The sequence below is a fragment of the Phascolarctos cinereus genome, unplaced genomic scaffold (genome assembly GCF_003287225.1).
Source record: "Phascolarctos cinereus isolate Bilbo 61053 unplaced genomic scaffold, phaCin_HiC Scaffold_726;HRSCAF=1367, whole genome shotgun sequence".
NCBI classification, from domain to species: domain Eukaryota; kingdom Metazoa; phylum Chordata; class Mammalia; order Diprotodontia; family Phascolarctidae; genus Phascolarctos; species Phascolarctos cinereus.
The window spans coordinates 313,727,675-313,754,501 of record NW_027556098.1 but is presented as its reverse complement, the minus strand read 5'-3'; the positions used below and the strand labels follow the sequence as shown (position 1 = coordinate 313,754,501).

At 45.6% G+C, this 26,827-nt stretch overlaps 1 protein-coding gene across 1 annotated transcript; it reads right to left on the bottom strand.

Moving 5' to 3' along the window:
- Positions 1–8,905: 8,905 nt before the first annotated feature.
- P2RY6 (pyrimidinergic receptor P2Y6) lies at positions 8,906–16,308 on the bottom strand. Its single transcript, XM_020989613.2, is given in 3 exon segments — positions 8,906–11,660; positions 11,662–12,070; positions 16,105–16,308. Coding segments are annotated over 3 exon segments (1,131 nt in total). The 5' UTR covers positions 16,179–16,308; the 3' UTR covers positions 8,906–11,012.
- Between the last annotated feature and the right edge of the window lie 10,519 nt (positions 16,309–26,827).

The window sequence follows — 26,827 nt, the reverse complement described above, 5'->3', positions numbered from 1 at the left end:
GACAATTCTGGAAGTAAATCTGGAAAAAGAGTGAACACAAGAAAACATGAACAATAAAGCAATATTATGGAGCCAAAGATGCTCAAGACACAAATCCCCAAGAAAAGAACAACTCTTATCATTCACAAGCAAAGCTTCAAAGAAAAGCACAGCCTTGCCACAATTTCTACTGGAATTCCTGGAAGAAATGAAGGAAGAGTTAAAAATGATCACATAAATGAAATGTGAGCTCTAGGGGAAAGAATGAGCAAGGAAATAAAATAGCTTAGTAAAGGAGATACAAAATCTTACACAACTAATAGACTCGGAAAATTAGTTTGGTCCAGACAGAAGTCAATGATTCTATGAGAAGAAGAAATACTAGAACAAAACTGGACTGAAAAAATATCAGGAATTATAAGGTATCTACTATCAAAAGCAAGTGGCCTGGAAAATAGGTCGAGGCAAGAGAGTCTAAGAATCATTAGACTACCTGAAAACCTCAACCATAAAAAACCCTATATATCACAATTAAAGAAATTAATAATAATAATAATAATAACTAGCACACACAGCACTTTCATGTTTGCAAAATGCTATACATGTAAGTCTCATGAGGATCTCATTTGATCTTCATAATAACTCCATTTTATAGATGAGAAAACTGAGGCTGAGTAAGGTTAAGTGAGGCAGGGTTATATACACTAATAATCTGAAGCAGGATTTGGACACAGCTCTTTTTGTTTCCAAGTCCAGTACTCTATCCACTATGCAACCTAATGCTGAAATCATAAATGACACCAACCCAGGCTGATTAATACTTAAGGGCAAAGTGAAAATCGATAGAATCGATACCTATCATTTCCTGGAAAAAAAAAACCCCAAAATAAAAATTTTCAAGAATATCATAGCCCAAATCCAGAGCTTTCAAGTCAAAGAAAAAAATAGCAAACATCAAGAAAGAAGGAATTCAAATACCAAAGATCACTAGTCAATATCACACAAGACATGGCCTCTACAAAATAAAGGATAGGACAGCTTGAAATATGATACTTCAGAAAGCAAAATAGAAAAGCTTGCAACAAAGAATAACTTACGTGGCAAAACAGAATGCAAAGGAAAACATGAATCTTTATTGGAATAGAGGGCTTCTAGGTATAATTGAATACTGGAATATGTGCAGGATAGTCTAATGTTACTTGCCACATAAAGAGGCTAGGAAATAGAGTTATGATGGTGTTATGGAAGTGCCTTAGAAAGACGAATATGCATAAACTTTCTGTAACTGGTTCCAAGCTACTAACTATGTGGTTAGGAGAAACTTTGAATTGACTAGGTAGCCAGAACCCAGGGTGCCTTCAAAAAGTCCTAGCCATCAGATCCTTGGTCATTCTCTTCAGCTGCTCTGCTTTGGTTTGGCTCCTTTACTAATGGCATCCAGGGAGAGCAGAGAGGACTTAGGCCCTTCCCACTGAGGACAACATGTAGCTTTATGAAACGAGCCTTGGACCTTTGCCTCTGTGTTTGTTCTTTTCCATTTTGGGTGACAGGATTGGAGACTCCAACCATGTGAGTTTCTAAAGGTTAGAAGAATGAGCCCCAAGGCATCCTGGTTTGTAGATGTTCTGGTCTCCCAGACACTGGGTATTGCAACCAGTCCCACCTGCAGTGAATACCTTTGCCCCTCTATCCCAGAACCAGACTGACTACATCTTCCCTTCAGGATTCTAGAGCAGTTTGGGTTGTTACTCATCTATTGTTATCACTTGAGCTTCTAAACTGGTTGTGTTCCTCCCACTCATAAGGCCCCCAATCCTATTTAACTACTTAACATCAATTAACTTTTGTAAAGGGATATTAACTTCAAAGATGTAGGAAGAACTGAAATACAAACACATCTCCCCCAAACACCTCAGGGACATCCTCTGCCCTGACCCCACCTGGGTCTCTGGGGAGAGTGGGCTCATTCTTAGCGCACTTGCATCTCAACTGGACAAAGCAAGGTTGAATAAGCACCTACATGCATCTGTGTACACACACATAAACACACAATGAATTTGTCGTAGAAATACATTAAACTCATGAAGGAATCAGCTGGGGCCAGGTATTGGGAAGAGGTGGATTAACAAGGATGATAGGTTTGGGGGGGGATTAGTCATGAGTAAAAACAAACTCCATCTTCAAAGGATGGAACGTGAAGGGGGTGGGATAAAAGGGAAGCCTTCCTGGAGGAGGCAGCATTTGAGTTGGATTTCCCAACTGATCCCTGGCTTGCCCTTGAATAAAAGGTAGGACTGTTTCCAACACATCATTTTCACATTGCTAGACTTTGTCCCTTATGCACAGACCCAGCCGTATCTCTGCACTGCTCAAAGTTCTTTGAGCTCCAGGTAAAGTTAAGGTTCCTTAGCCAAGTATTCAAGGCCCTTTACAACTTGACACCACCACATCTTGACAGCCTTATCCTTCACTGCTCATCCACATGCTTTATGCTCCAGTTAAAACTAGATGACTCTTTGTCCCCCCAAACATCCCTTGCATTTGCCTATCTCCAACCTTTCGCTCATATTTCTTTGTCTCTTCCTGCAAGAGTTTTCCTTTCCCTCTTCAGGTGGTGAATTCCTACCTATCCTTTAAAGTCCAACTCAAATACAACATTCTCTAGACAGTCTTCTTCCTCCTGGTTGGTAAAGAACTCCTTTTCTGACCTTACTATGGGGCTTGCATTTCTCTGGTGCATTTATGTAATGTTGTATAAAATAGTTATCTGGGTTGATATCTTGTCCCTCTACCAGGCTGTGAGCAGCTTAAAGGCAGAGATGTGGGCCAGGGCTTATCTAAACTTTGTATCTTTCCCAGTGCCTAGGACAGAGCATATTTAATAGTGACTATATTTCTGAAGAATTTTGCATGCCTAACAGCCAGTAAAATGTAATTAAAAGGCACTTAATGCTTTTTTGTTTAATTGAATTGTATATCTGTTTGTCTGTATACCTTTGTATGTCCATAACTCTGTGTGTATGTGTGTGTGTGTGTGTGTGTGTGTGTGTGTGTGTGTGTGTGTGTAACCCTTGTGTCAGAGGCTCCTATGTAACATTAAGGGCTTGGGTACATTTTTGGGAATTTTTCTCTGCTCTTGCCCATCACTCCTACCCAGATATTCCGGGAACCTTGCTATATGGCACCACCCAATACAATGTCACCAACTCCCTTTGTAAACACACACTTCATAAAACTTAGAGAAGAAAACAACTAGACTTCACTATGGGGCTTTTTGAAAGTAATACCACTGGTCTGCCAGTAAGCCTGGGGAAGGGGAAGTGAGCACAGTCTCAGTCCTGGGGAACCCAGGACAACGTCAGTCGTTTACAAGCACAAGCTGAGAGAGCCAGCCAGTTTACCCTCCTGACATTGCTCAGTGGGTGGCTTGTCTTACAGCTCCAAGAAGTCTTACCTGACTGAGGTTGGGATGCTAGTAAGCAGGAGGCCTGGGTTCTTGGCTTCAGGCTTAATATGTGACCTTGTGGTGCTGGCTGCATCTCTCTGGGCCTTGCTTTTCCCCAGAGAACCTAAGTCTCTCTGAGAATCTAATTCAGACCTCAGTGGGATATAGATGAATTTGAGTGTCAGAGGCACCTGTGACACCTGTACTGCATACGAGAAGTTATATAGAATGGGCTACCTGTTAAGACCTGTCTCCAACCTGGGACTTGAATTTGTGGTTTGGGCATCAGGGCCAGTTCAAGTCAGAAGTTCATGGGATCTAGATGATCTGTGGCTTCTGGGCAGGAGATAACGAACCCATTGTCAGCTGCTTAAAAAGTTTCTAACAGAAGCCCTGGGGAGGAAGGGCACACAACACACCTATGTAGGGGGTACTGTTCCTTTCACCAGCTCTCTATTCTCTTCTCTCTATCTTCTCCTATCTATTCTCAGTCCAGGGCAATCCAGTAACTGGTTGCCCCTAGAGAAACTTATGGGAACTTCAAACAAAAGAATTTTATTGATATCTTTTGCTTTTATGTCACTTTCATTTCTGAATGTATATCACTGCATTCTCCCCCCCCACACACACACAGCTTCATGGGAGAGTCATCCCTAGAGGCAAAGTGAATGTAATGTTTCATAGCCATGGTTTCCCCGGCTCTCCAATGAAAGGAAGGAGGTACATTTTCTTATCGCTTCTTTAGGGCCAAGCTTGGTTATTATAATTACATAGTTTGGGGTTTTATTTTTCTTTCTGTATTTTTATTTATATTGTTGCAGTCATTGTGTATTGTTTTCCTGGTTCTACCTTACTTTGCATCAGTTTATATAAAAGTCTTCCCATGTTTCTTGCAGCTGCATATTCATCATTTCTTGCAGCACAGTTATATTCTATTACATTCGTGTAACATAATTTAGCTATTTCCTGATTAACATTTACTTTGTTTCCAGTTTTTCACAATACATGAACTGCTGCTGTAAATATTTTAGTGTACATGACACCTTTCTCCTTACCTTTGAACTCTTTGACATATATGCCTAGCTTGGAAATATCTGGGGCAAAAAGTTTAGATTCAATCACTTTCTTAGCACAGGTCCAAGTAGTTTTCCAGAATAGTCAGAACATTTCACAACTTTCCCACAAGTTTGTTAGCATATCTGTCTTTCTACAATTCTTCTAACATTGGCTATTCCCATATTTTATTATCTTTGTCAATTTGCTAGCTATGAGATGAATGTTCAGAGTTGTTCTGATATGCTTTTTAAAAATTATTAATGATTTGGAACAATATTTCATATTGGTCACAGTCTGCAATTCTTTTTGGAGTCCAAGTCTCCCTATTTCACCTAGGCAGGAAGTGCAATAGACATTCGTTGGCTCCATCTCAACCCTGATCTGCATGAGATCTTTCACCTGCTCCATTTCCAACCTGGGCTGGTTCATTAATCCTCAGGCATGCTGCAACCTCTTCCCCACCCTATCACACTCCCAGCTTAGCCTCCTGCAACTCAGAACTCTTGAGTTCAAGCAATCCACCAGCCACAGTCTCCCTGGCAGCAGGGATTACAAGTTTGTGCCACTATGCCTGGTGCAATTTTTTTGAGAAGTATTTCTTATGTCATTTAACTATTTTTTGTCTTATGTTTGTGTTTGTTATCTATCTTGAATATCAGACCTATATTAGAGATGTTTGATGGAAGGATCCTTTCTCCCAATTAGCAACTTCCCTTCTTAGTCTAGTTGCATTGATTTTGTTTGTGTGAAACACACAATTTTCTAATTTCATGTCATTGAACTTCATTTTTGCTTGGTTATGAACTCTCCCCTTTTACATAGCTGTGAAAAGTGTTTAATCTGGTTCCTTTGCCTCACAGAGAACTGAGAGACAGGGCAAAATGTGGATGCTTTCTCAAGCTTCTAGATTTGCTGTAGGTTAGTACTCACTGGGCCAGGAGAAACACTACCAAGGTTAGGGGGTTGGGGGAGTTTAGCTCTAGTGAGCAATTTTGGTGCCTGAAGTAAGTATGGAAGAGGGAGAGAGGGAGGGAAACAAGAAGGAAGGACCTGCTAGGGATATCAGGCTTGTTGGAGGAAAGAAACTTAAATAGTGAAGCAGATGGGCTTCATTCTTCGAAACTGGTAGCAGAAGAGTGGCCTGTCCCTCAGAAAGTCCAGTTCACACCTTTGGACTCTTATTTCTAAGAAGAAGCTGACAGAGAGAAAGTAGAAGGAGGCGGGTTGGGGGTGCAGTAGGGAGAAAGGCACAGTGGTAGTTATTCCCTTGGCCCTGGAATTTGAGGAGAATGTGCCTGTAGTTAGGTGGACCACCATTAGCTCAGGAGAGGGGCACAGTGGTAATGGGGGACATCAAGAGTAAGATTGCAGAGCCAGGCAAGGGAGTAGAGGTAGCCATGCCACAAATGTAGTGTAGGCTAGGGCTGGCAGAAGATCATGAGATGAAGGAGGGCCTCCGTGAGCAGAAATGCTCTTCCCCATGTCAGGAGCTCAAGGGTAAAGCCCCGATCACTCCGCCCGAGGTATGGCTCTACCTGGAGAAAGAGAACAACAGGCTTTGGGGTCACCAGGTGATTGAGGTCTGTTTGGAGATGGGGAGTGTGTGAGGGGAGGTCCTGACTTCTTGGTGACTCTTAAAGTCAAAGACTGTTGTTCAAGGGTGAGACTCCAGAGGTTAAGCCCCTTTGGCTGGTACTGTGATGTTGTGATGCAGGGAGGACTCTGACCGGCCCTGTTCCTTACCTTCTGAACCTCAAAATCATGCTCCTGCTGCTCTTTTGTCCTGGAACTTCCCTCAGTGCCTAGGGCCTCCACACCCTGGAAATCCTACCTATGGCCTGCTTTCTGTGGAATATCCCTCTTTGAGCTGCTCCCCTCTTTTTCTTTGGGTGAGTTCTTTCAGGAGCCTCCATTTTGTGAAGAGGCCCAGGCTGGACTGCTAATCTCTGAAATTCAAAACCATGCCTCCTCATCTATTTCCTGCCCTGTCCTGTCTTTTCTGTTCTCTTTTGTGTGTTGCTTTCCCCCACAGGGGTGGGGACCCTGGGGCCTCGAGGCCACATGTGCAGCTGCTGCACTTGAGGACCTACAAGGCCACATGTGGCTTCAAGGTCCCAGGGTCCCCACCCCTGGAATAGAAGCTCCTAGACAGCTTTTATATTCCCAGTGGTTAATACAGGGCCTGGCACACAGCATGTGCTTAACGATTCCTTTCTCCTTCCCTCCCTCTTTCCTTCCTTCCTTCCTTCCTTCCTTCCTTTCTTCCTTCCTTCCTTCCTTCCTTCCCTCCTCCTTCTCCTCTCTCCTTTCCTCCTGCCAAGTTTTAGAAATTATCTAGTATCCCTCTCCCCCTTCAGTGACAGCATGGGATAATTGTCAGAGAAGTTTTTCTCCGGCTTAATAAATACTTGCAGATTGGTTGATTAATTGGTTGATAGGCAAATTTCTGTGGCCGCCCTGTGGGAGGACACACTAGCAATAGTGAAACAGCAGAAATGCTTCCACCTGCTGGTTATTGTGGAGAGCTGCAGGATGAGCCATGAAGGGGAGACAGGATTCCTTGTGACTTTTTTTTTCTCTTGGATTGCCCATCAGAATTTGGTCTGGTACATTTTCTAGATCTGTTGGGAGGAGTTTTGGGGGGCGGGGTTCATTCTGTTTCTTCCTGTTACTCTGCCAACTTAGTTTTCTCTTATAACCTTATTTCAATGTAATTGGTTTCCTTTGTAATCCTGTATATTTTATTTTATGCATTTAAAAATATTCTTCTGAGAAATAGGCTTCGCCAGACTGCCAAAGGAGGGTCATGACACAAAAGAGTCAAGAACCCCGGGGCTAAAGTGTAGCAGTGAGCAATACCGGATGACCCAGGGAAGCAGAACTTCTATCTTAACACAGAGCAATAGGTGTTAGGGTGAGAAAGTCCTTATACCTGAGAGGAGCTGGGGCCTCTACCCTCCTGGATCAGGAATAGTAGACTGGGAGCTGGGACATGGGTTATGGCAGCAGTGCCTCATCTCTTCCATATCAGCGGTCCACATCTGCTTGGCCTTTTGGGGATTGCTGATGGCCCTGTTTTGTCTAGTGGCGATGAGTAGTATACAGAAACACAGGGCAGAAAGTAGAGACAGAGTCAGGGCTGGGGGAGGGGGAGATTTAGAACACAAAATGTCAGAGCTGGGGGGGATCTGGGAACACAGAATGTCAGAGGTGGGAGGAACCTTAGAATAGGGAATGTTGAGAGTTGGGAGGGACCTTAGAACAGGGAATGTCAGAGTTGGGAGGGACCTTAGAACAGATAATGTCAGAGCTGGGAGGTACCTTGGAACACAGAATGTCAGAGGTAGGAGGAACCTTAGAACAGAATGTCAGAGCTGGAATCAGTCTTAGAGTACACCATTTCAGAAATGTAATTTCATTTTAACAAATGGTTATTAAGCACCTACTGTTTGCAGCAGGCGACTGTGCTCCAAACTGAGGGAGACGCACAGTTTAAATAAAACTCCATCTTTGCCTCCATCCTCATGAAGCTTCCAGCGTAGTAGAGGATAAGTCACAAACACAAATATTTAATCCACAACATTACATGATAAAGTGCCTCAGAGAAGTGCTCTGTGAGGTCTGAGGGGAAAGATTGTTAGGGAAATCAGGGAGATGCCATTTCAGTTGGGCATTAGAGGTTTAAGTAGGAGTTCTACATGTAAAGGGCAAGAGGCAGAGCATTCTGGGTAGAGGGCTTAGCTTGAGCAGAAGCAGAGATGTGGGAGAGCACCAATGGGTTTGGGGGACAGCCATCCTAGCTAGGTGGAGCACGAGTTACACACATTGCAGTTTGTCAGAACTAGAAGAGATCTTAGGGGCCATCTCATCCTACCCCTGTCATTTGGCAGAAGGGGAGGTGAATGGAAGGCTCTTGCCCAAAGTCCTGTGGCAAAGTCAGGATCAGAGCTAGGCTGGTCTGAGCACCACATAGGTGCTTTATTTCACAAATGAGGAAACTGAGACCCAGAGAAGGGGAAGTGACTTTCCCAAGTCATACAGGGAATAAGAAGCAGAGTCAGAGTCAGGATGGGAACCCAGGTCTTCTTACCCAATGTCTGGTATTCTTTCCATTCCATGTGGGGTATCTCGTGTGTGTGTGTGTGTGTGTGTGTGTGTGTGTGTGTGTGTGTGTGTATAGGGAGGTGAGGTTGAATTATTCTGATTTTTTCAGTGACAGGAACATTGTCCTAGTTATACCTTTGAATTCTCTCATTTCCCCTTGGTGATGGGAGGGGGAAGAGAGATGGCAATTACACTGGAATCTGAAGGAAGCAGCCCCCAACTCTCCATGCTCTGATTCAGAAGAGATGCAGACTTGGTTTCTCTTGAGCTTGAGATTATAATAACAATTATAGGTGGTAATGATAACAAACACAACAAAGATTCATGTTCATATAGCATCGTCTTTACAATTGCTGACCGCTTTTCATACATCATTTCATTTGAGCCTCACAACAACCCTGTGAGGTAAGTATTCCAGGGATGAACACTCCCACTTTACAGATGACAAAACTGAGCCTCAGGAAGCCAATCAGGCTTAGGAGACTGTTGGGTGGTGGGAGAGGGAGGATCAAGGGTCCTTGGGTTGTGGGTTTTAGGATTAGAGAAATTCAGCAAGCAGTGAAAATTGGAAGCCTTTCCTCATCTCCCCAGTTGTTAATGTCTCTCTGTGAACCCCACTCCACCCCCATTAATTTGCATTTACCCTTTATGTATTTTGTGTTGACATCCTTATTCCCTCCCAAAGGAAAGTAAGCTCTTTGAGGCCAGGAACTATTTCTTATTTTGTCTTTATATCTCTCGTGCCTAGCAAAGAGAGAACCTGGGACATAGGAGGCATGTAAACATAGTTGAATTGAGGTGAATGGAGAGCCCTGATCCAGGGCCTCTGAATGACCTAGAGAAGGAACTGTCACCCTGAGAAGACAACCTGAGTCAATGAGGGCCAAATACCAGGGCTGGCCCCTTCAGAGGATCTTATCTATCTCTGCCTTTCCTGGAAGCTGAGCATAGAGCTCTGTGATTTCTAGACCTCACCGAGCTTTTACTGAACAAATGGGTGAATGAGTTAATGAATACATGAAGGAATGAAGGGGTACTTGGAGGGCAAATAGCAGAGGCTAGAAGTTTAGCAGCCTGGGGTGGCATCTGGGTTGGGAGGTTTGGGAGAGTGTGAATGAGGAAATGTGAGATGTGGTCTCCACATGGCCCACAGGGCTAAATCCAGACTTCTTAGGCTGGAGATGAAGGGCATCAATGTTCCAATCCTACCTTCACTCTCCAGTATTATCTCCCTCTCATCTCTCACCCCAGCCCGACTCCCAAACCCTGCCCTCTGTTCTTGCCAGGCAGGGCCCCCTATCTTGGCTCACACCATTTTCCTTCCAGGGAGGTCCTCCTGCCTCTCCAAATCACCCTCTGTCCTTCAAGGCCCAACTTGGGTCCCATTTTCTCCTTGATTCTCTCCTTAATGGACCTACTTCTCATTGGTTTCTTTTTTCTTCTATAGCTCTCCCTCTCTATCCTCACTGGGCCCTTAGTACATTTGGCCTAGTGGCCGTATTTAAGTCTTGTCTTTCAACCTTTCATGCCTTCCTCCCTCCTTCCCTTGCTGCCTCCTCTGTAAATCTGAGCTCTGTAAGGATGGGAGCCACAACATCCACCTGAGATTATAGGATTTAGATTTGGAAGAAACCTTAGACATCATGACATCATCATTATAATAATGATAGTTAACATTTACATGATGCTTACTAAAAGTGCTTTATAATTACTATACCATTTAATACTCCTCACAATAAACCCATTCACTCTCTTTTGTGTCTGGGGAAGCAGAGGGGTCCCGATGAGGAGGGCAGCCTTGCCCAAAGTCATGCAGTAAGATGGTGGCTGGACTCACACCCAGGTCTCTCCTCTGAGTTCGCATCTAGGACTCTCTCTGCTCTATCACATTGCTTTTTGTCCGCAGCTACCCACACAGTGCAAGTGCTCAATAAATAAGTGATGAGTGTGGATTGATTTAGGGCTCAGCTGAGAGTTTGAGAATTACTTCAGATCCCAGAATGATCCTTCTTGTTCCACATGCTCCAGAAAGAGCCATCATGGTGGACAGCAGGGTGTCTAAAGAGTGAATCATCCCATCTCTTCCCCTTGGAATTATCCAGTCCCTTCAGGGAAACTGAGGCCCAGAAAAGTTAAGCAATTTGCCCAAGGTCACACACAGGAAGTAGGTAGTAGAACCAGGATCTGAACTCAGGACCTCTGACTCCCAATGTAGTGCTTTTTGCCACTTTACCCCAAGATTCCCCAAGCCACTGGGATCCTCAGCAGTCTCTGGGCACATCTCTCCCTTGGGGGAAGGGGTTACAGTTATCTTAGGGTTTACTGCTGTCTGAAGAAGTTGTCCCTAGGGCATCACAGGGGGACAACCTAGAGCTGATGCCTGGCCAAGCCCTCTGGGGACCACGACCCTGTCATTGTCCTTCTGTGTTCAGTGTCCCCGTTGCCACTTAGAGCTTAGCTTGGATAAGATCTGCTGGGGGCTCTGGCGGAACTTCTTCTGAGTAAAGTAGAAGAGGATGGGGTCGAGTACACTATTGGCACTGGCGAAGGGTCTTGTGCCCTTGTAGGCAGCGGCAAAGGTCTGCAGGACAGGGCAGGAAACCCCAGGCATTGATCGGACAGCTAGGTAGGCAGTCTTGGTAACATGAAATGGCAGGAAGCTGATAGCGAAGGCTGCTACCACCACCACAACCATACGAGCTGCTTTCCCCCGCTTCTCGGCCACTGCTGGCCCCTCGGGGCCGCCTTGCTGGCAGAGACGGCGCACAAGGGGCACATAGCAAGCCAGCACAGCGCTGAAGGGCAACATGAAGCCAGTGAAGGTGAGGGCCATGCCATATGGCAGATAGTTGGCAGACAGGCTGGGAGGGCTCAAGTCATAGCAGACAGTGCGGTTCCGTTGGATTCCTGTCTGGGCAAAGGCGATTGTGGGCAGGCATTGGGCTGAGACAGCCAGCCACACGACCCCGCACACCAACCAGGCTGAGCCGCGGCCCCATCGTTTGTGCCAGGTGGACAGAGGATGGCATATGCCCAGGTAGCGCTGGAAGCTGATGCAAGCCAGGAAGAGGATGCTTGCCATGGAGGTTGGTGTAGAACTGAAAGCGGACCAGGCGGCAGGAGATGTCACCAAAGGGCCAGTGGTCGCCCTGGGCATAGTTGTAGATAAGCAGAGGCAAGGAGCAGGCGTAGAGCAGGTCGGCCAAGGCCAGGTTCAGCATGTAGATAGCTGTGCGGGTCAGTGCCTTGCGGGACAGCCAGATCTGCATGATGACATAGGAGTTCAAGGGCAGACCCAGAGCCAGCACCACCGAATACACCAAGGGCAGAAGCACGTGCTTGAAATTCTCATGGAAAACACAGGAGGGAGGGGAGCCTGGTGAGCCAGACATTGTTGTGGTTGTCTCGTTTCCTGGTTCCATATCCGGGGACCTGATGTGGGTCTGAAGGACCAGGAAGGGCCGGGGCGTCCTACACCTGGAGAAACTAAAAAAACAATGGGAAACTCATTAGGGACATGGTGATGTTTGGGGCAGTGCAGCCTTTCAGATCGAGAGACGAGGGTTCTAGTACAGCCTGGTCATCATCACCTTATTGCATGACCAGGGCAGTTCCTTCCGTCAGTTGGTTAACAAGCATTTATTAAATTCCTACTATGTGCCGAGTGCTAAAGATACAAAGGAAAACAAAAGACAATCCCTGCCCTCAAGGAAATCACCATCCAATGGGAGAGACAACAGGCAAACAAATCATGTGTAAACAAGATACATACCAGATAAAATGAAGTTAATCAAAAGCGGGGAAGGTACTAGAATAACCTGGGATTGGGAAAGGCTTCAGGTAGAAGGTGGGGTTTTAGCTGAGACTTGAAAGAAGCCAGGGAAGGCAGGAGGCAGAGATGATTGGGGAGGACATTCCCAGCATTGAGGAGAGCTTGTAAAAATGGTCAGAGCCAAGAGATGGAGTGTTTTGTTTGAGGAGGCCAGTGTCACTGAATCAGGCTACCAAGAAGAGTGATGGTGGAGGTGGTGTAAGATGGGAGAAGATTGGAAATGTAGTAGAGGGGTCAAGTTATGAAGAACTTTGGATGCCAAATGGAGAATTTACATTTGATTCTGGAGGTCATAGAGAGTTTATTGAGGAGAGGATGTGATAAGGTCATCCCTGAGCTTCAGAAAAATCAGTTTGACAGCTGGATGGAGGCTGAACTAGAGTGGTGAGGCACCTGTGAGTAGTGGGCTATTGCAACCCTCAGGCACGAGGTGATCAGAGCCTGCACCAGAGTGTGGCAGTGTCAGAGGGGAGATTGGGAAGGAAAGATTGGACTTAGAGTCCCTTGACTCCAAGGCAGGGGAGAGTGCTTCTGTTTGCAAGGATGAGCTTCACCAGCCATCCTACTCTATATCTGGCCACTGGACCCAGGTAGCTCTGGAGGAGAAACTGAGGCTGGTGACTTTGCACAGTCCTCCCTCACTCAAATCCAATCCACTTGCATGCCATGGCATCACCTCCTTAATGTCATGGTCCTTTTTGAGAACGAAGGGCAAACAACAGTACCAGCAAGGAGAAGGAAGGCTTCTTAGCATGGGGAGGTGGCATGTGAGCTTTGACCTGCAGAACAGGAGTTCAGATGAGCCCAGAGTCTAAGGGTTGGCAGTGGCCTCATTCAGCTCCCTCTTCCTCCCTCCTGGAGTAGGAAAATCCTGTACAAGAGGGGATCTCAAACTAGGCTCCTCTCATCCCCATGGTGTCTATGGATAGATCTCAGAGGGACTGGGAAGTCAGGAAAAAACATGCCTTTATTTTCATTAACCCCTAATGGAAATTTAAGATTTCCTTCAATTATTTAAAAATATAATTCTGAGAAAGGAACCCATAGACTACCAGAGGGGTCTATGACATAGAAAGTTTACAAATCTCTCCTCTGCAGCTTTTCTAACAGGGGGTCATCTAGGTCTGGCTGAAAACCTTCCATGATGGAGAACTCAGTTTCTCCAAAGGCAGCCTGGTTATCTGTGGAACAACTTTCTTTGTTATCATGTTGAGCTGAAATTTGTCCCACCGACCACCCAAGACCTCTCCCCAACTGCTCCTTGTTCTTGGTCTCTGGGATGAAAGAGAATGAACCTGCTCCCTCTGCCACATCTTGACAGGTATGAATGGGGTAGGAGGGGGTTGCATGCTTTGGCAAGGCCTTGAGTCAGTCCTTTGAGGCAACAGTGAAGAGGTTGGAAAAGAAGGTGCATGGCTGGAATCCAGCAAGGGATCCTGTCTGGCTGGCTCAGGTGTGGAAAGGAGCAGGAGGGGGTAAGACTAGAAAGGGAGTTTGGGGGGAGAGAAAGGAAGGTCTTAAGATAATCTGAGGAAGCCCCTTTCTCATCTTCTTCCCCCTTCCTTAGGGCTTGGGTGCTAGTAACCCCAAATCCACCAAGCCCTTTCCCATTAGTCCAGAAAGCCCAGCTAACAAAGGGCTCTTGGAATAGCCCATGTGACCTCAAACAAGTAATTTAATCTTGCTTGACTTCAGTTTCCTCCTCTGTAGAAAGAGGACAAATTGATCTCCAAGCTTAAAAACCTATGATCTTTTCTCTGTTTCTTTTTCTTCCTTTTTTCTCTCCCCACGGGGGCCTGTCTGTACTTCCCAGGGGGAACATGATAGTTATCATGCCAGGAAACAGTTTCCAAAAGAGTGTCAGTCTTTCCATTGGACCACCTTGCCTCTTGGGTATAAACAGGGCCTTCCTTATTTCTTAACTCCAGAGCTAGGTGACTCTGAATAGTTTTAAAATGAAAGCTGGCCTTTGTAAAGGCGGAGACTATGGGTGTAGCATATTGCATTTACTGTTAGACTCAGTAGGCATATTTTTTTAACCCCTTTTTTCTCTTTTTTCTCTTTGTTACAGGAGTTAGCTCCCTGAAGGGAAAGGGCTCAGTTGGGGAATGAGGGTGCTTAAAAAAAAAACCAAAAACCTACCACTAAAAATGTAATTAACTTCCTCCCCCACTAAAGCTTGCAAGAGAGAAGGGAAGAGAAGAAGTGTTTGTAGAGAGTCTACTATGTGCCAGGCACTGTGCTCAGAGCTTTTTACAAATGGTATCTCATAAGAAGTGGGTCATGACCCATCCCTACTTGGGATCATAGGGGAACAGGTTACTCGGGGAGGGGACTTCATGGGAGAATGGCCAAGCTGTGGAGGAGACGTTGAGGAGCTGTCCACAATGGGTAGGGTTTATTTTTGCTTGCTTCAGTGCTACACACTATAGTCTTATGTATTATTTCGAAATTTGCATATTCTCTTCTTCCTGTGAATAACCCCCTAGGGAATGTATACTCTTGTGGTCTGGAGTGTGGGGAGAAAGACTGGGAGGAGAAGACACAGGGGAAGAAGCAGGTACCACTTCCAGTGACTGCAGGAGGAAAGAGGGAGGGAGGTGCTGTCGGCAGATCTCTGGGCCCAGGGAGGCAGGTGACTTTAGGGGCCAGAAAGGTCCCAGGGATTTAGGGCCCCATGCCAGGAGTTAAAGGACAGTGAGGCTTAGCCTGCAACAATAAGGGGTGAGTTCCCCATCACTAGATGTCTTCAAGCTAAGCCCCAGATGGGGCTTCCGGAGAAGACCACATGCTATTCAGGCCATAACTACATGACTGTGTACACAAACACATGGCAACGCCCACATGCATACACAAATGTATGATATATATTCATCCTCATGACACACATATCTCCCATGATGCACATAGATAGAAACATAGTATGCAATGCATGTACATATGGTATGTATATACATAGACATACACACATACAATTCATATATATATACACATATATACATAGACATAGACACTCAGTTTGTATTAGAACTGTGATTTCATTACCATAGGGGCCTCCCAGTGTCTGGAAACTCCCTATACCAATGCATGACTCTACAATTTAGAGTCTTAGAGTTGTCTGGAAAAATGAAAGATTAAATGATCTACCCAGAGTCACAGGCAGCATGGGTCAGAGGTAGGATTTGAACCCAGAGCTTCCTGACCTCAAGTCTGATTCTCTATCCACTATACCACACTGCAATGTGCTCTCTCTTTCCCTCTCTCTTTCTCTCCCTCCCTTCCTCCCTCCTTCCCTCTCTCCCTTTCTCTCTCTCTCTACCCCCTAGCTCCACACCCCTTATGCACTTGAGGCAATGTGTCACAGTAGATAGAAGAACTGAGTTAGTCTTGCTTCTGACATATCCAAGGTGTGACCCTGGACGAGTCACTGTAGCCTCCTGTACCATTTCTTTTTTTTTTTTAAACAGAGAGGGAAACACCCCTGCTCAATGAGTTTCAGTGGCTGCCTATTACTTCTGTTGTGACTTGCCAGAATCACACTGGGAAGGTATGATTCCACATCTAATCCTATGTTGCCTCCCTGTTCTGTCTAGGATTATATATCCATATGAGTCCCCATACAAATATGGAAATATAGACATGATGTCCTAACCCCAACATGGGCACTCTAGAGAATGAGATTCCTTACCTTTGGCCTTTGAGGGCTTCACTCTGCTCCCTTCCTAGTCTGGGATCTTTCAGGGTTCTGCCCCCTGGTAACATCCACTCTCAGCCTGCCTTGGACTATCCTCTGCCCAGCTGCCTGATCAATTTTCTTTTTGGCTCCCTGGTCCAACTTCGCTGGCTGAAATAGCCCAGCATGTGGCCTTCTCCCCTCCTCCCCTCTTCCTCACCCACGCCCCCATCCAGCCTCAAGACCATGCCAAGGCCAGAGCCGGAAACCAGTCTCAGGAAGTGCTCGACTCAGAGCCTGGGGAGTCAGAGAAGAAAGACTCATTCCCAGAAAATCATCTCCTTCTGCCCACCCCCCTCCACCTCGTGGTGATTTGGGGTACATATGGAAGAGGGTAGGCATCAAACCTGCCAGGCTGCAGTCCCAGACTTAGTCCTCCCCCTTCTCCTCAAGCAACAGCTTCCCTTCTCTGAATTTCAGTTTCCTTATCTGTCAAATGGGCAAGTAAAATGCTTTGAGGTTCTCTTAATAGAGGCCCCGAAGCTGGCAGCTAATGGTTCCATGGGCTCTTCCACTTTCCAGTGTTGGCAGGGGCTTAGCTGAGAAAGGCCTGGAAAGAGTCTAGAAAAATTCAGTTCTGTTTGATTTGTAGAACTAAAGGGTTTCTAGCAGGCAGGTCATCTAGCCCAAAGCCTCATTTGATAGATACGTTTATGTAGTACTCTAAGGTTTGAAGTCTGTTTATGGATCTATCATCCGATTTGACCATCAGAACAATCTGATGAAGTAGGTGCTATTACTTATCTCCATTTTACAAATTGGGATTTTATAGTTGAGGGAACTGAGGCCCAGAAAAAGAAGGGATGGGATCTAAGGTCACACAGGTACTAAGTAGAGGAGCCTGAAGAGGAGCCCGGGTGTTTTTTTTAATTCTAAATCAAGTGTTCTTTATATGTGTGTGTAATTATTATTACTAAGGACCTAGTCTGTTGTCTAGCCCTTTGTAGAAAGTCCAGGCCATCCCCAGCTACTCTAAAACTAATCTGGGTCTTTATTCTCTTGAATTCTCACCACAAACACACTTCCTAGCCCCTTTTCCTCAAGAGAATGTGGTCTATGAGCTAGTGCTTAGAGATATGAACCTCTCTTCCTCCTCCTTCTGACTGGAGAAAAGCTCCTCCCCTGTGGTTAAGCCCGAGGGGAAGGTGGCACAACAGGAAAAAGGACCAGAGTTTCAGCTCTTCCTTCCAGATTTCTCACAATACCCCCTGGGGTATTGGGGAAAACTTCCAGGCATGCTGATTAGACCAAGACCAGGGAAAGGTCAAAGGATGTGGGCTCCATTGACTCACTCATATTTACTCATTGCTCATTCATCCATCCATCCATCCATCCATCCATCCATTTATTTACATTTGCTCGCTCATTTGCTTATTCATTTCATTCACTCATTCTTCATTCCATCACTTCATTCACCCTTCATGCATTTATTTTTTCCACTAATTTATTCCTTCACTCATTCCTTCATTTGCTCACTCACTCATGCATTCAGTAAATATTTCCTAGTATACCTACTGTGTGCTGAGCCCTGTGCTAAAGTTACCTGGTGAGAGAGACAAAATGGATAAGTAGCTCATAGTCTGGCCTATGGTACACTAAATACTCCAGGTGTGTCTACCAAGCACCCAGTTAGCCAGTCTGTACCCCAAGCCCCATGTATCTAGACCTGGGCCAAGATCCAGTGTGGGCAGGAGGAGGAGCCCTGGGCCCAGCTCTGCCCTAGGGAGAGCTCCCAGTCGCTTTCATATCCTGAAATGAATGGGCTGTATATTTGTGATTAAGGGGTGGGAATTTTTTTGGGGGGGGCGGGAAAACAAAGGGATCATAGTACTTGTTACTTTCCCCCTTTCTCTGATTAGTCTTACAAGGCATCATTGAACAGTGAGCAGAAAGAGTCTTGGGCTTCAGGTCAAGAAAGGTCTTCATTTGGGTCCTGGTTCTGCCACGACCCTGGGTAAATGACCTTGGCCAAATGCCTTTCCCTCTCTAAACTGCATTTCCAGCATCTTTAAAATGAGGAGAAGAACATTTGCCTTCCCTGCATCGCAGAGCTGTTGTGAGACTCTGGTGAGATAATAAATGTAATGTGCTTTGTAATTATAAAGTCCTCCAATGATGATAATAATGAGGACCATAGATTTAAAGCTAGCAGGGAATCTCAGAGGTCATACAATCTAGAGAGAGGCGTTAAACCCATAGACTCTTCCCCACTGCAGCTGAACCAGATGAAGTTGTACTTGGGAAATGCTTCATGAAATAAATAAAAACACAATGCAACATAGATAATGTTAATTTGTGGTTTTTTAAGTCACTATGTGGTCTGCTGGAGGGATCGATTTCTATTTGCATTTGACACCATGTGTCTAGATATTAAGGCTTTTTCATTTTACTGAGGCCCAGATAGGCTGAGTGACTTGTGCCTTGCCCAAAGCCACACAGGCCTAGAACACAAGATCTAGAACTTGGAATCCACTGACATCCCACAACTTCTTCCTCCACTCTGACTCCTGACCTCCCTGGCTTCCTTAAAGTCCCTACTAAAATTCTACCTTCAACCAGAAGCCTTCTGTAACCTCTCTTCATTCTAATGCTTGCCCTCTCTTAATTATTTCCTATTTAGCCTGCAGATAGCTTGCTTTGGATATATTCCTTTGATTATTTCCTCACCATTAGACTGTCAACTCCTAGACAGCAGGAAGTGCCTTTTGCTTCTCTCCTCCGCCCCCTCCCCCCGCAATTGGAGTTAAGTGACTTGCCTGGGATCACACAGCTATTAAGTGTCTGAGGCTGGATTTGAATTCAGGTCCTCCTGACTCCAGAGGGGGTGCTCTATCCATGATGCCACCTAGCTTCCCCTTTTTTGGCTTCTTTTTTAATTTCCAGCAGCTTAGTAGTGCCTGGAATGCAATAGGCATTTAATAAATGTTTATTGAATTGAATTGAAGGTCAACATTTTTTCCACTTCTTGAGTCCAAAGTGCTTTTGGATTTAGAAGTACTTTCTCCACAGCAATTCCCCAGTGGACTATATAGCCCTAGTTTGATTATCACTATTTTGTAGATGAGGAAACCATTCCAGAGAAGGGAAATGACTTTTTCCAAGGTCACAGCTAGTAAGCAGCAGTCAGGACTCTCTAGAGTCCAATGATCCAGGCTAGGCAGCTAGGCAGTGATATTAGTGCACAGATTGCTGGGTTTGGAGTTAGGAAGACCTGGGTTCAAATCCAGCCTCAGATACTTCCTAACTATGTGACCCTGGGAAAGTCACTTCACCTCTATCTACCTCAGTTTACTTACCTGTAAAATGGGGTTAAAAACAGCACCTACCTCAAAGGGTTATTGTGAAGATGAATGAAATAATATTTATAAAGTGTTTTATAAACCTCAAAGTGTTACCTAAATACTAGCTATTGTTATTATGATCCCAACTTCTTTTGGTTGTACACTCCAGATCAGTTAAAAAAAATTTGAGCAGGTAACACCAATCTATGTGGATTTATTTACTTGGAAACTCTCCATGTACTAATATGTTATAAAACTCACTCATAAGATAAAAATGTAAAATGGGTGAGATAAAGATGAAATAACATTTGATTCTAGAGGGATCAATAGGGAGCTACTGAAGTTTAGTGAGTAGAGGATTGACATGGTTGGACCAATGCCTTAGGAAAGTCACCTTAGCATCTGTGTGGAGGATGGGCTGGAGAGTGGGGAGACTTGAGGCAGGGTGACCAGTTAGACTTGCAATATTCTAGGTGAGAGGTCATGAATGCAGTATATGTTGGGGGGGGCCTAAATAAGTAGAAAGATGGGAATGGATGGGAAAGATGGACAAGATGTGGCAGCTGGTTGGATGGGGATGGGGATGCAATAGAGTATAGGTGATATGGAAGTTTACAAAAATGGGTGCATGGAAGGATGATGGCTCCCTTGGCTTAAAAATAGGAAAGTCTGGGAAGGGGGGGGGCTTTGGGAAAAGTTAATGTAGAGGTCCTTGATGAAGATCAAAACCCATCCATAGCTGGGTCACTTATCCTGTATGACTCACTCTGTCCTACTGAAAAAGACTGGAGTGAAGGTGAACTTTGTAGACCACGTCTATATAATTGCCAATGTCCCTGTGTGACTCTGGGCAAGTCACTTAACCACTGTCTGCCTGTTTCCTCAACTCTAAAATGGGAACCATAATAGCACCTACTTCGCAGTATTGTAAAAGAACCAAATGAGATAATACTTAGTACAGTTCCTGGCACATAGTAGGTGCTTAATAAGTGCTTCTACTCTTCCCCTATTTCTTCTTCCCCTTCCCACTCTGACAGGTGACAATATGGAGCAATGGAGAGAAAGCTGTCTCTGAGGTCAGAGAACTGGGATTCCGATGCCTTCTTGGATGCTTACCAGCTGTGTGATTTTTGGCAAGTCTTTTAACCTCCAAGGGCCTTGGTTCCTTCCTTTGTAAAATGAGGGATTCGAAGGAAATGTCTGAAGTTCTTCCCAGTTCTAGATCTGTGATTTGTTCTTTGTTGTTATTGTTCAATTGTTTCTGACTCTTCCTGACCCCATTTGGGGTTTTCCTGGCAGAGATACTGCAGTAGTTTGCCATTTCCTTCTCCAGATCATTTTACAGATGAGGAAACTGAGGCAAACAGGATTAAGCAACTTGAAGTGTCTGAGGCCAGGTTTGAACTCAGGAAGATGAGTCTTCCTGACTCCAGGCCTGGTGCTCTATCCACCATTCCACCTAGCTGCCCCTAGGTTCCTTCTAGTTCTGATGCTACATCTTATCTAAAATACTGATTTTAAAATTTCCACATATTCTTTCTCCAGAACCTGACCAAGGCAGAGATTTAATGACTCTAGGACTAGTCCACTAGGTGTCGCTAGTTGTAAATTGAAGATGACTACCATTCTCACAGACCAAGGCTGAGAGTTTATCCCACTGGGTATTACTCCAGGGATCAGGGCCGTGGTGTCTTCATGAGTTGGCAACGTCTCAGAATGACTTTGATTTGACCTCACAACTCTGTAGGGAACCAATAAACCACAGATCTTGTCTAGTCCAAGTCTTTCATTTTACAGATGGGGAAACTGAGGCCCAGAGTGGTGAAGGGATTTGCTTAAGGTCACATGGTGAGTCACTGAGAGAGCCTAGACTAGGATTCCAAAGCCATAGTTCCCATCTAGGAATTTTTTCCCCCTGTTATCTAAGGCTGCATCCTGGTAATCTGAAAAGATTGTAGATTTAGGGGTGGGATTGAGAAAGCTCTTGGCTGGGTTTATCTCCATGTCTGCTGTTCTCATGACAATGAAGGCAGTGTTTTAAAAGCTACCTTCCTGCCCCCATCTCTATCATCAACCACATAGACCAAGACAGATTTCAAATCCTCTCTCATTGACTCCTTCCTGAGCATAAGACACAGATTTTGCTGCTGTTGTTCTAGTCATTTTGAGGGGAGTCTTGAAAGAGGCCAAGAAAATCAGGAGGCAGAGGACTCCTGGCATGGAGGACAGCCAGGCAATAAAGGAGAATGATCCAGGAAATGAGAAGGTCAGTTGCTATAGTGTGTGGCCCAGCCTCTAAGAACTCAACAGAAGTCTAGACAAGAGGGAGATCACTGTGGTTTGGAGCAGTCACAGAGGGCTTCTTGGAAGAGGTAGGACCCTAGGCAGAGCCTTGAATGATGGGTAGGATTTAGAGATTGAGAGAGGAGCCAGAAGAGAATTCAAGATGTTGGTAATATTCTGAGCAAAGAATCCAGGTGGAAATCATGGTATAGTATAGAAAGCAGATTAGGAGTCCTGGTAGCCTTGAGTTCTGGGTCTTGCTCTGCCACTACCTCATGTGTGCCTTCTCTGGACCTCAGTCTCCCCATGTGTAACATGAGAGGAATGAGCTAGATGATCACTAGTAGCCCTTCCTTCCATCACAAACATTCTGTGTCCTATGCTTTGAGGCCCCTTTCAGTTCTGACATACGTGGGATGCTACATTCAGCTCTGGGCACCACATTTTAGCAAAGACAATAAGCTGGAGAGGAGCGGGTGCCCAGGACACAATGAAGGACCATTGGTTCTTCTTGACCCCCATGCCATATGAGGAGCAACTGAAGGAAGTTGGGGTGTTTAGCTTGGAGAAGAGAAGGGGAGGGGATCATGATAGCCATGATAGTCTAGAAGGCAAGCATTTGGAAGATGTGTTCTATCTGGTCCAAAGGGCAGAATAAGAAGCCATGAGGCAAAGTTAGAGGGAGTCAGGTTTACCCTCAATGTAAGGAAGAACTGCCCCATCTGTAGAGCTGTCTCAAAGTGAAATGAGCTGCCTAGGGTGGAGGCAAAGGGGAGCTGGATAGTGGGTTCCTCCTCACCAGTGGTCTTTTTTTTTTTTAACCTAGCCTTAAATCACTGAATGGGTGTTGCCTCGGACAAAGTGAGACCTGAGAAACACCTTAGCTTAAAAAGGCCACAGTCTCCCACTGCATTCTGGGCCATCTCCAGCATCCTGACCTACGTCTTGCCACTGGCCTCAGATGACCCTGGAGGCAGAGAGTGAGGCTGGTGACTTTGTACAGCCCTGCCTCACTTAAATCCAATTCACTTGCAAGTCAAGACGCCCTCTTGATGTCATTGATCCTCTTTGAGAACGAAAGACAAATAACACCAATAACTAGCGATCTTTAAGCAAAAGTGGACAAATTATCTTCAGGTGTGTTGTAGAAGGTACTGGTCAACAGGTATGGTCTGAATTGGATGACCTCTGAAGTTCCTTCCCACTATGGGAGTTTGTTCTCTCTAGCTCTGACATTCTGTGCTCTTAGATTTTAGGGTTTTAGTAAGAAAACGTTAATTCTCAATGTCTGATGAATCTGGCCTTAGCCCTGAAGAGGAGGAAAGGTGGGGTGGAGAGGAGTGTGAATTTGCTAGGGGCTCCTGAAATCTCCTGCCTTAGGCAGGAGAGGCTGAGATTGAATTAGCCATAAGCAAAAGAGCCAGCAGGTAGGTCAGAGAAGGCCAGAAGGCTGCCACTTAGCTAGTCTGGACTCTTCCTTCTTCTCTCACCCTCCAGGCCTGTGACTCTGTGGGCTTTGTGGCAATTTCTGTTTTTGCCTTTGCCTTCTCAGCATGACACGGTTTCATGAGGTTGTGAAACCTTGGGCTAATTGGCCCCTACCTCTAGGGAGGAAGGGAATTCCCGGGAGCAGAACAGCTGCCCTCTCTCCTCTCCCAGCTTGGGCAGATCAACAGGGCTAAGGGACTGTGGGGAGGCCAGAACCGCAGATGTTGGAGGGACTGAGGTTTGTACAAACAGACATGCACCCTGGCTCACACACACTCAGTCACCCTCCGACTTTGGCCCCAAAGTTAGCAGCAGAATCAAGAGCTGGATCCAGCTCTCCTACCTGCCCTCAGATCCAATATTTGTTCTACTCTACAAGGAAGCTTGAGTTTCTCTTTAACCTTGTTAAATACTAATCTTTGTGGTCCCAGATGTCTGCCTCCTAGGTTTCCAAAAGCCTAGCTGCCAACTGAGGTTGGGCATCGCTGACCTTTTCCCATCTGTCTCTTCACTCCTAGTGTTCTGGCCAGGCCTACCCACGGGTAGAGGGGGGGATTCCCCCAAGAAAGGCACATCAATCACTCCCCATGGCAAAGTAGGAGGACAAAGATAGGGACCAGGGACAGCCTGAGAGTGAATGGGCTCAGGGAGTAGAAGAGACAGCTGAAACAAAGGGGGAGGACCCCTTTCTGCTGTTGCCTTTGGCTAGTTGTGTGACTTTGAATACTTCCTTTCTTAGCTCTTAGCTTCTCTTTTTGTTAATTGAAGGTATTGGTCAATCAAGGGTTCTTAGCCTGGGGTCCACCGACCCTCAAGGGCTCTGTCAATAGCTTTCTGGGGTTCTTGAACTTGAGTGGGGAAAAAAGTTACACCTTTATTTCAAAAGAATCGATTTCTTTTGCAATCCTATTTTTTATTTTGTATATTTAAAAACCTTATTCTGAGAAGTTTCCGTAGTCTTCAGCAGACTGGCTGCCAAAGGGGCCCAGGACCCAAAAGAGGTTACAAATCCTTGGGAGAGTCTCTGACTTTGCGCAGCTCTGCCTCACTCAAATCCAATTTACGCAAGTCAAGAAATCATGGCTTGTGATGGTCTTCTTCCAGAACTAAGGTTGAACAACACAACAAGGTCCCCTCCAGCTCTGGCATTGTGCATTCCAGGACTCTAAGGATCTCTGGGGAATCATTCCCCTGATCATAATCTCTCCCTCTGCTTCACACCTCCTAAACCTATTGTTTCTTCTCTCCATGATCTCTAGTCCCCAAATCCCTCTTTTTCAGTCAGGCCATCACCCCTCCTCCAGCCTCACTTTTTTCCCTCATGGTCTTGGTCCTTTCATTAACAGGTTCAATCATCAGTCAGTCAATCAACCAGCATTTATCAAGTGCCTACTATGTGCCAGGTGTGCTGCTAAGTGCTGACTGTGCTATACACTGTCCTCCATCCTTTATGACTCCAGTTGCCTCTGTCCTGGCCACGATTCATGCCCTGTCCTTCTCCAACCCTGGCTCAGCCCCAGCAACTGCCTTCTCTGCTTGTACTGCTGAATGACTGAATGTTTCCTGGGGGATTCACATACCTTCTGTCTCTTCATTTCCCACCAGCTGCATGCTTTTAGACCGGACTCCATCATTGCTCCGGGAAACTCATCATCCGGGGCGAATACCTCAGCCTTGGTACTCACAACTCATCAGTCCTCTTTGCCCCTCTGACTGGAGGAAAGCTGGAAAAGGCAGCTAAGAGCTCCTTCCCAAATCTCCACATACAGAGGGACCTCCGACCAGTCACCTCTTCATTTTCCACTCAACTACACCTTTTTGGACTGGACTCCATCATGCCACTGCTCCAGGGACCTTCCTTCTCCTCCTTGCCCCCTCCTCCCCTTTTGCAGGTTGTCTTCCTCCATCAGATTGTAAGCTCCATGAGGGCAAGGACTTTCTTTTTTTTTCTTTGTATCTTTAGCTTTTAGCAAAGTAGATACAGAAATGTTAATTAACTGATTGAGAGGTAGCAAGGTACAATGGAAAGAATGCTAGATTTGGAGCCAGAGGCTCTGAGTTCAACCCCCCCCCCATTTACTATCTGATTGACCTTGGGAAAACTATTTCACTTTGGCTCAGTTTCCTGTTCTGTAAAACAAGGGAGTTGGGCTAGGTGGCTTCTAAGGACTCTGCAAGAGTTTTTTACTTGGTCCTTTCCCCTACCTCTTACTCTGAATGTCTTCCCTCTAAAATTACCTTCCACTTACCCTGCATGTATCTTCCTGTATGTTCATGGTTGCTTGCATGTTGTCTCCTCCATTAGAATGTGGGCTCCTCAAGGGCAGGGACCATATTGATGCCTTTTTAAAAAAATTCCTGGCACTTAGTACTGTACCTGGCACACAGTAAGCACTTAATATATTCAATTAAAAGGTCCTTGAGGATAGAGACTGTCTTTCTTTTTATTAATTGTATCCTTAGCATTTAGCACAGTGCCTGGCACATAGTAGGTGCTTAATACATGTTATTGGATTGAATTAGTAAATGTTTGTTGTCTGACTGACAGTCTGACTCCAGCCTACCTATACAGGCTCATTCCACTGACTCCCCTATATATATTTACAATCCAGCCAAATTGGCCTATTCTACAGGAAGCAAACTTGGCATTCCATCTACCCCCTCCATGTCATCGTACTCACTTTCACTGCTTAGAATCCTTAGCTTCCTTTAAGGCTCCGTTCACCCATAGAAACTTTTTCCTCTATCTCTGTCTCTGTTTCTCTTCCCCCTCTTCTTCCTCCTCCCCCTCTTCTCCTTCTCTCCTTCCTTCTTCTCCCCTCCTCTTCCCTTTTCTTTCTCCCTTCTCCTGCTCCCTCTCCCCATCATCTTCCTCCTCCTCCTTTTCCCCTCCTTCTCCTTTTCTTCCTTTTCCTTCCCCTCCTGTTCCTCACCATCATCTTCCTCTCCCTCCTCTCCTCTCCTTCCTCTTCCTCCTCCTCCCCCTCTTTCTCTTCTTCCTTCTCCCCTCTCTTTCTCCTTCCTCTCCTCCTCCCCTCCATCATCTTCCTCTTCCTTCTCCTCCGTTCCTTTTTTTCTTCTCCCCCTCCTCCTCCTCCTTTCCTCCCCTCCTCTCCCTCCCCATCATCTTCCTCCCATTCCTCTCCTTCTCTTCTTCCTTCTCCCCTCTCTTTCTCCTTCCTCTCCTCCTCCCCCTCAATCATCTTCCTCTTCCTTCTCCCTTCCTTTTTTTCTTCTCTCCCTCCTCCCCCTCCTCATTATCTTCCTCTTCCTCCTATTTTCATCTTCTTCCTCTTCCTCCTTTCCTCCTCCTCCTCCTCCCTTCGCTCCTCATCATTTCCTCCTCCTCCTCTTCCAATTATCCTGTATCTATTTATCTGTTTGCTTGTCATCTCCCCCTAGAAGGCTGTAAGTTCTTACTGGGACTTAGAAGGCAGGCACTATTTCTTGTTTTGTTTTTTTGTACCCTCAGCACCTATACAAAATAGGCACTTCATGCTGCTTACTGAATGAGATCACAAATTTCCAGGTGAGCTCTCTTCCCCCATCCTGCCAGTGTCCCAGAGTTTCTGATTCCCCCTCCTCTCCTGAAATGAGGACAACTTCCTGGACTCTTGCCTCAGGTA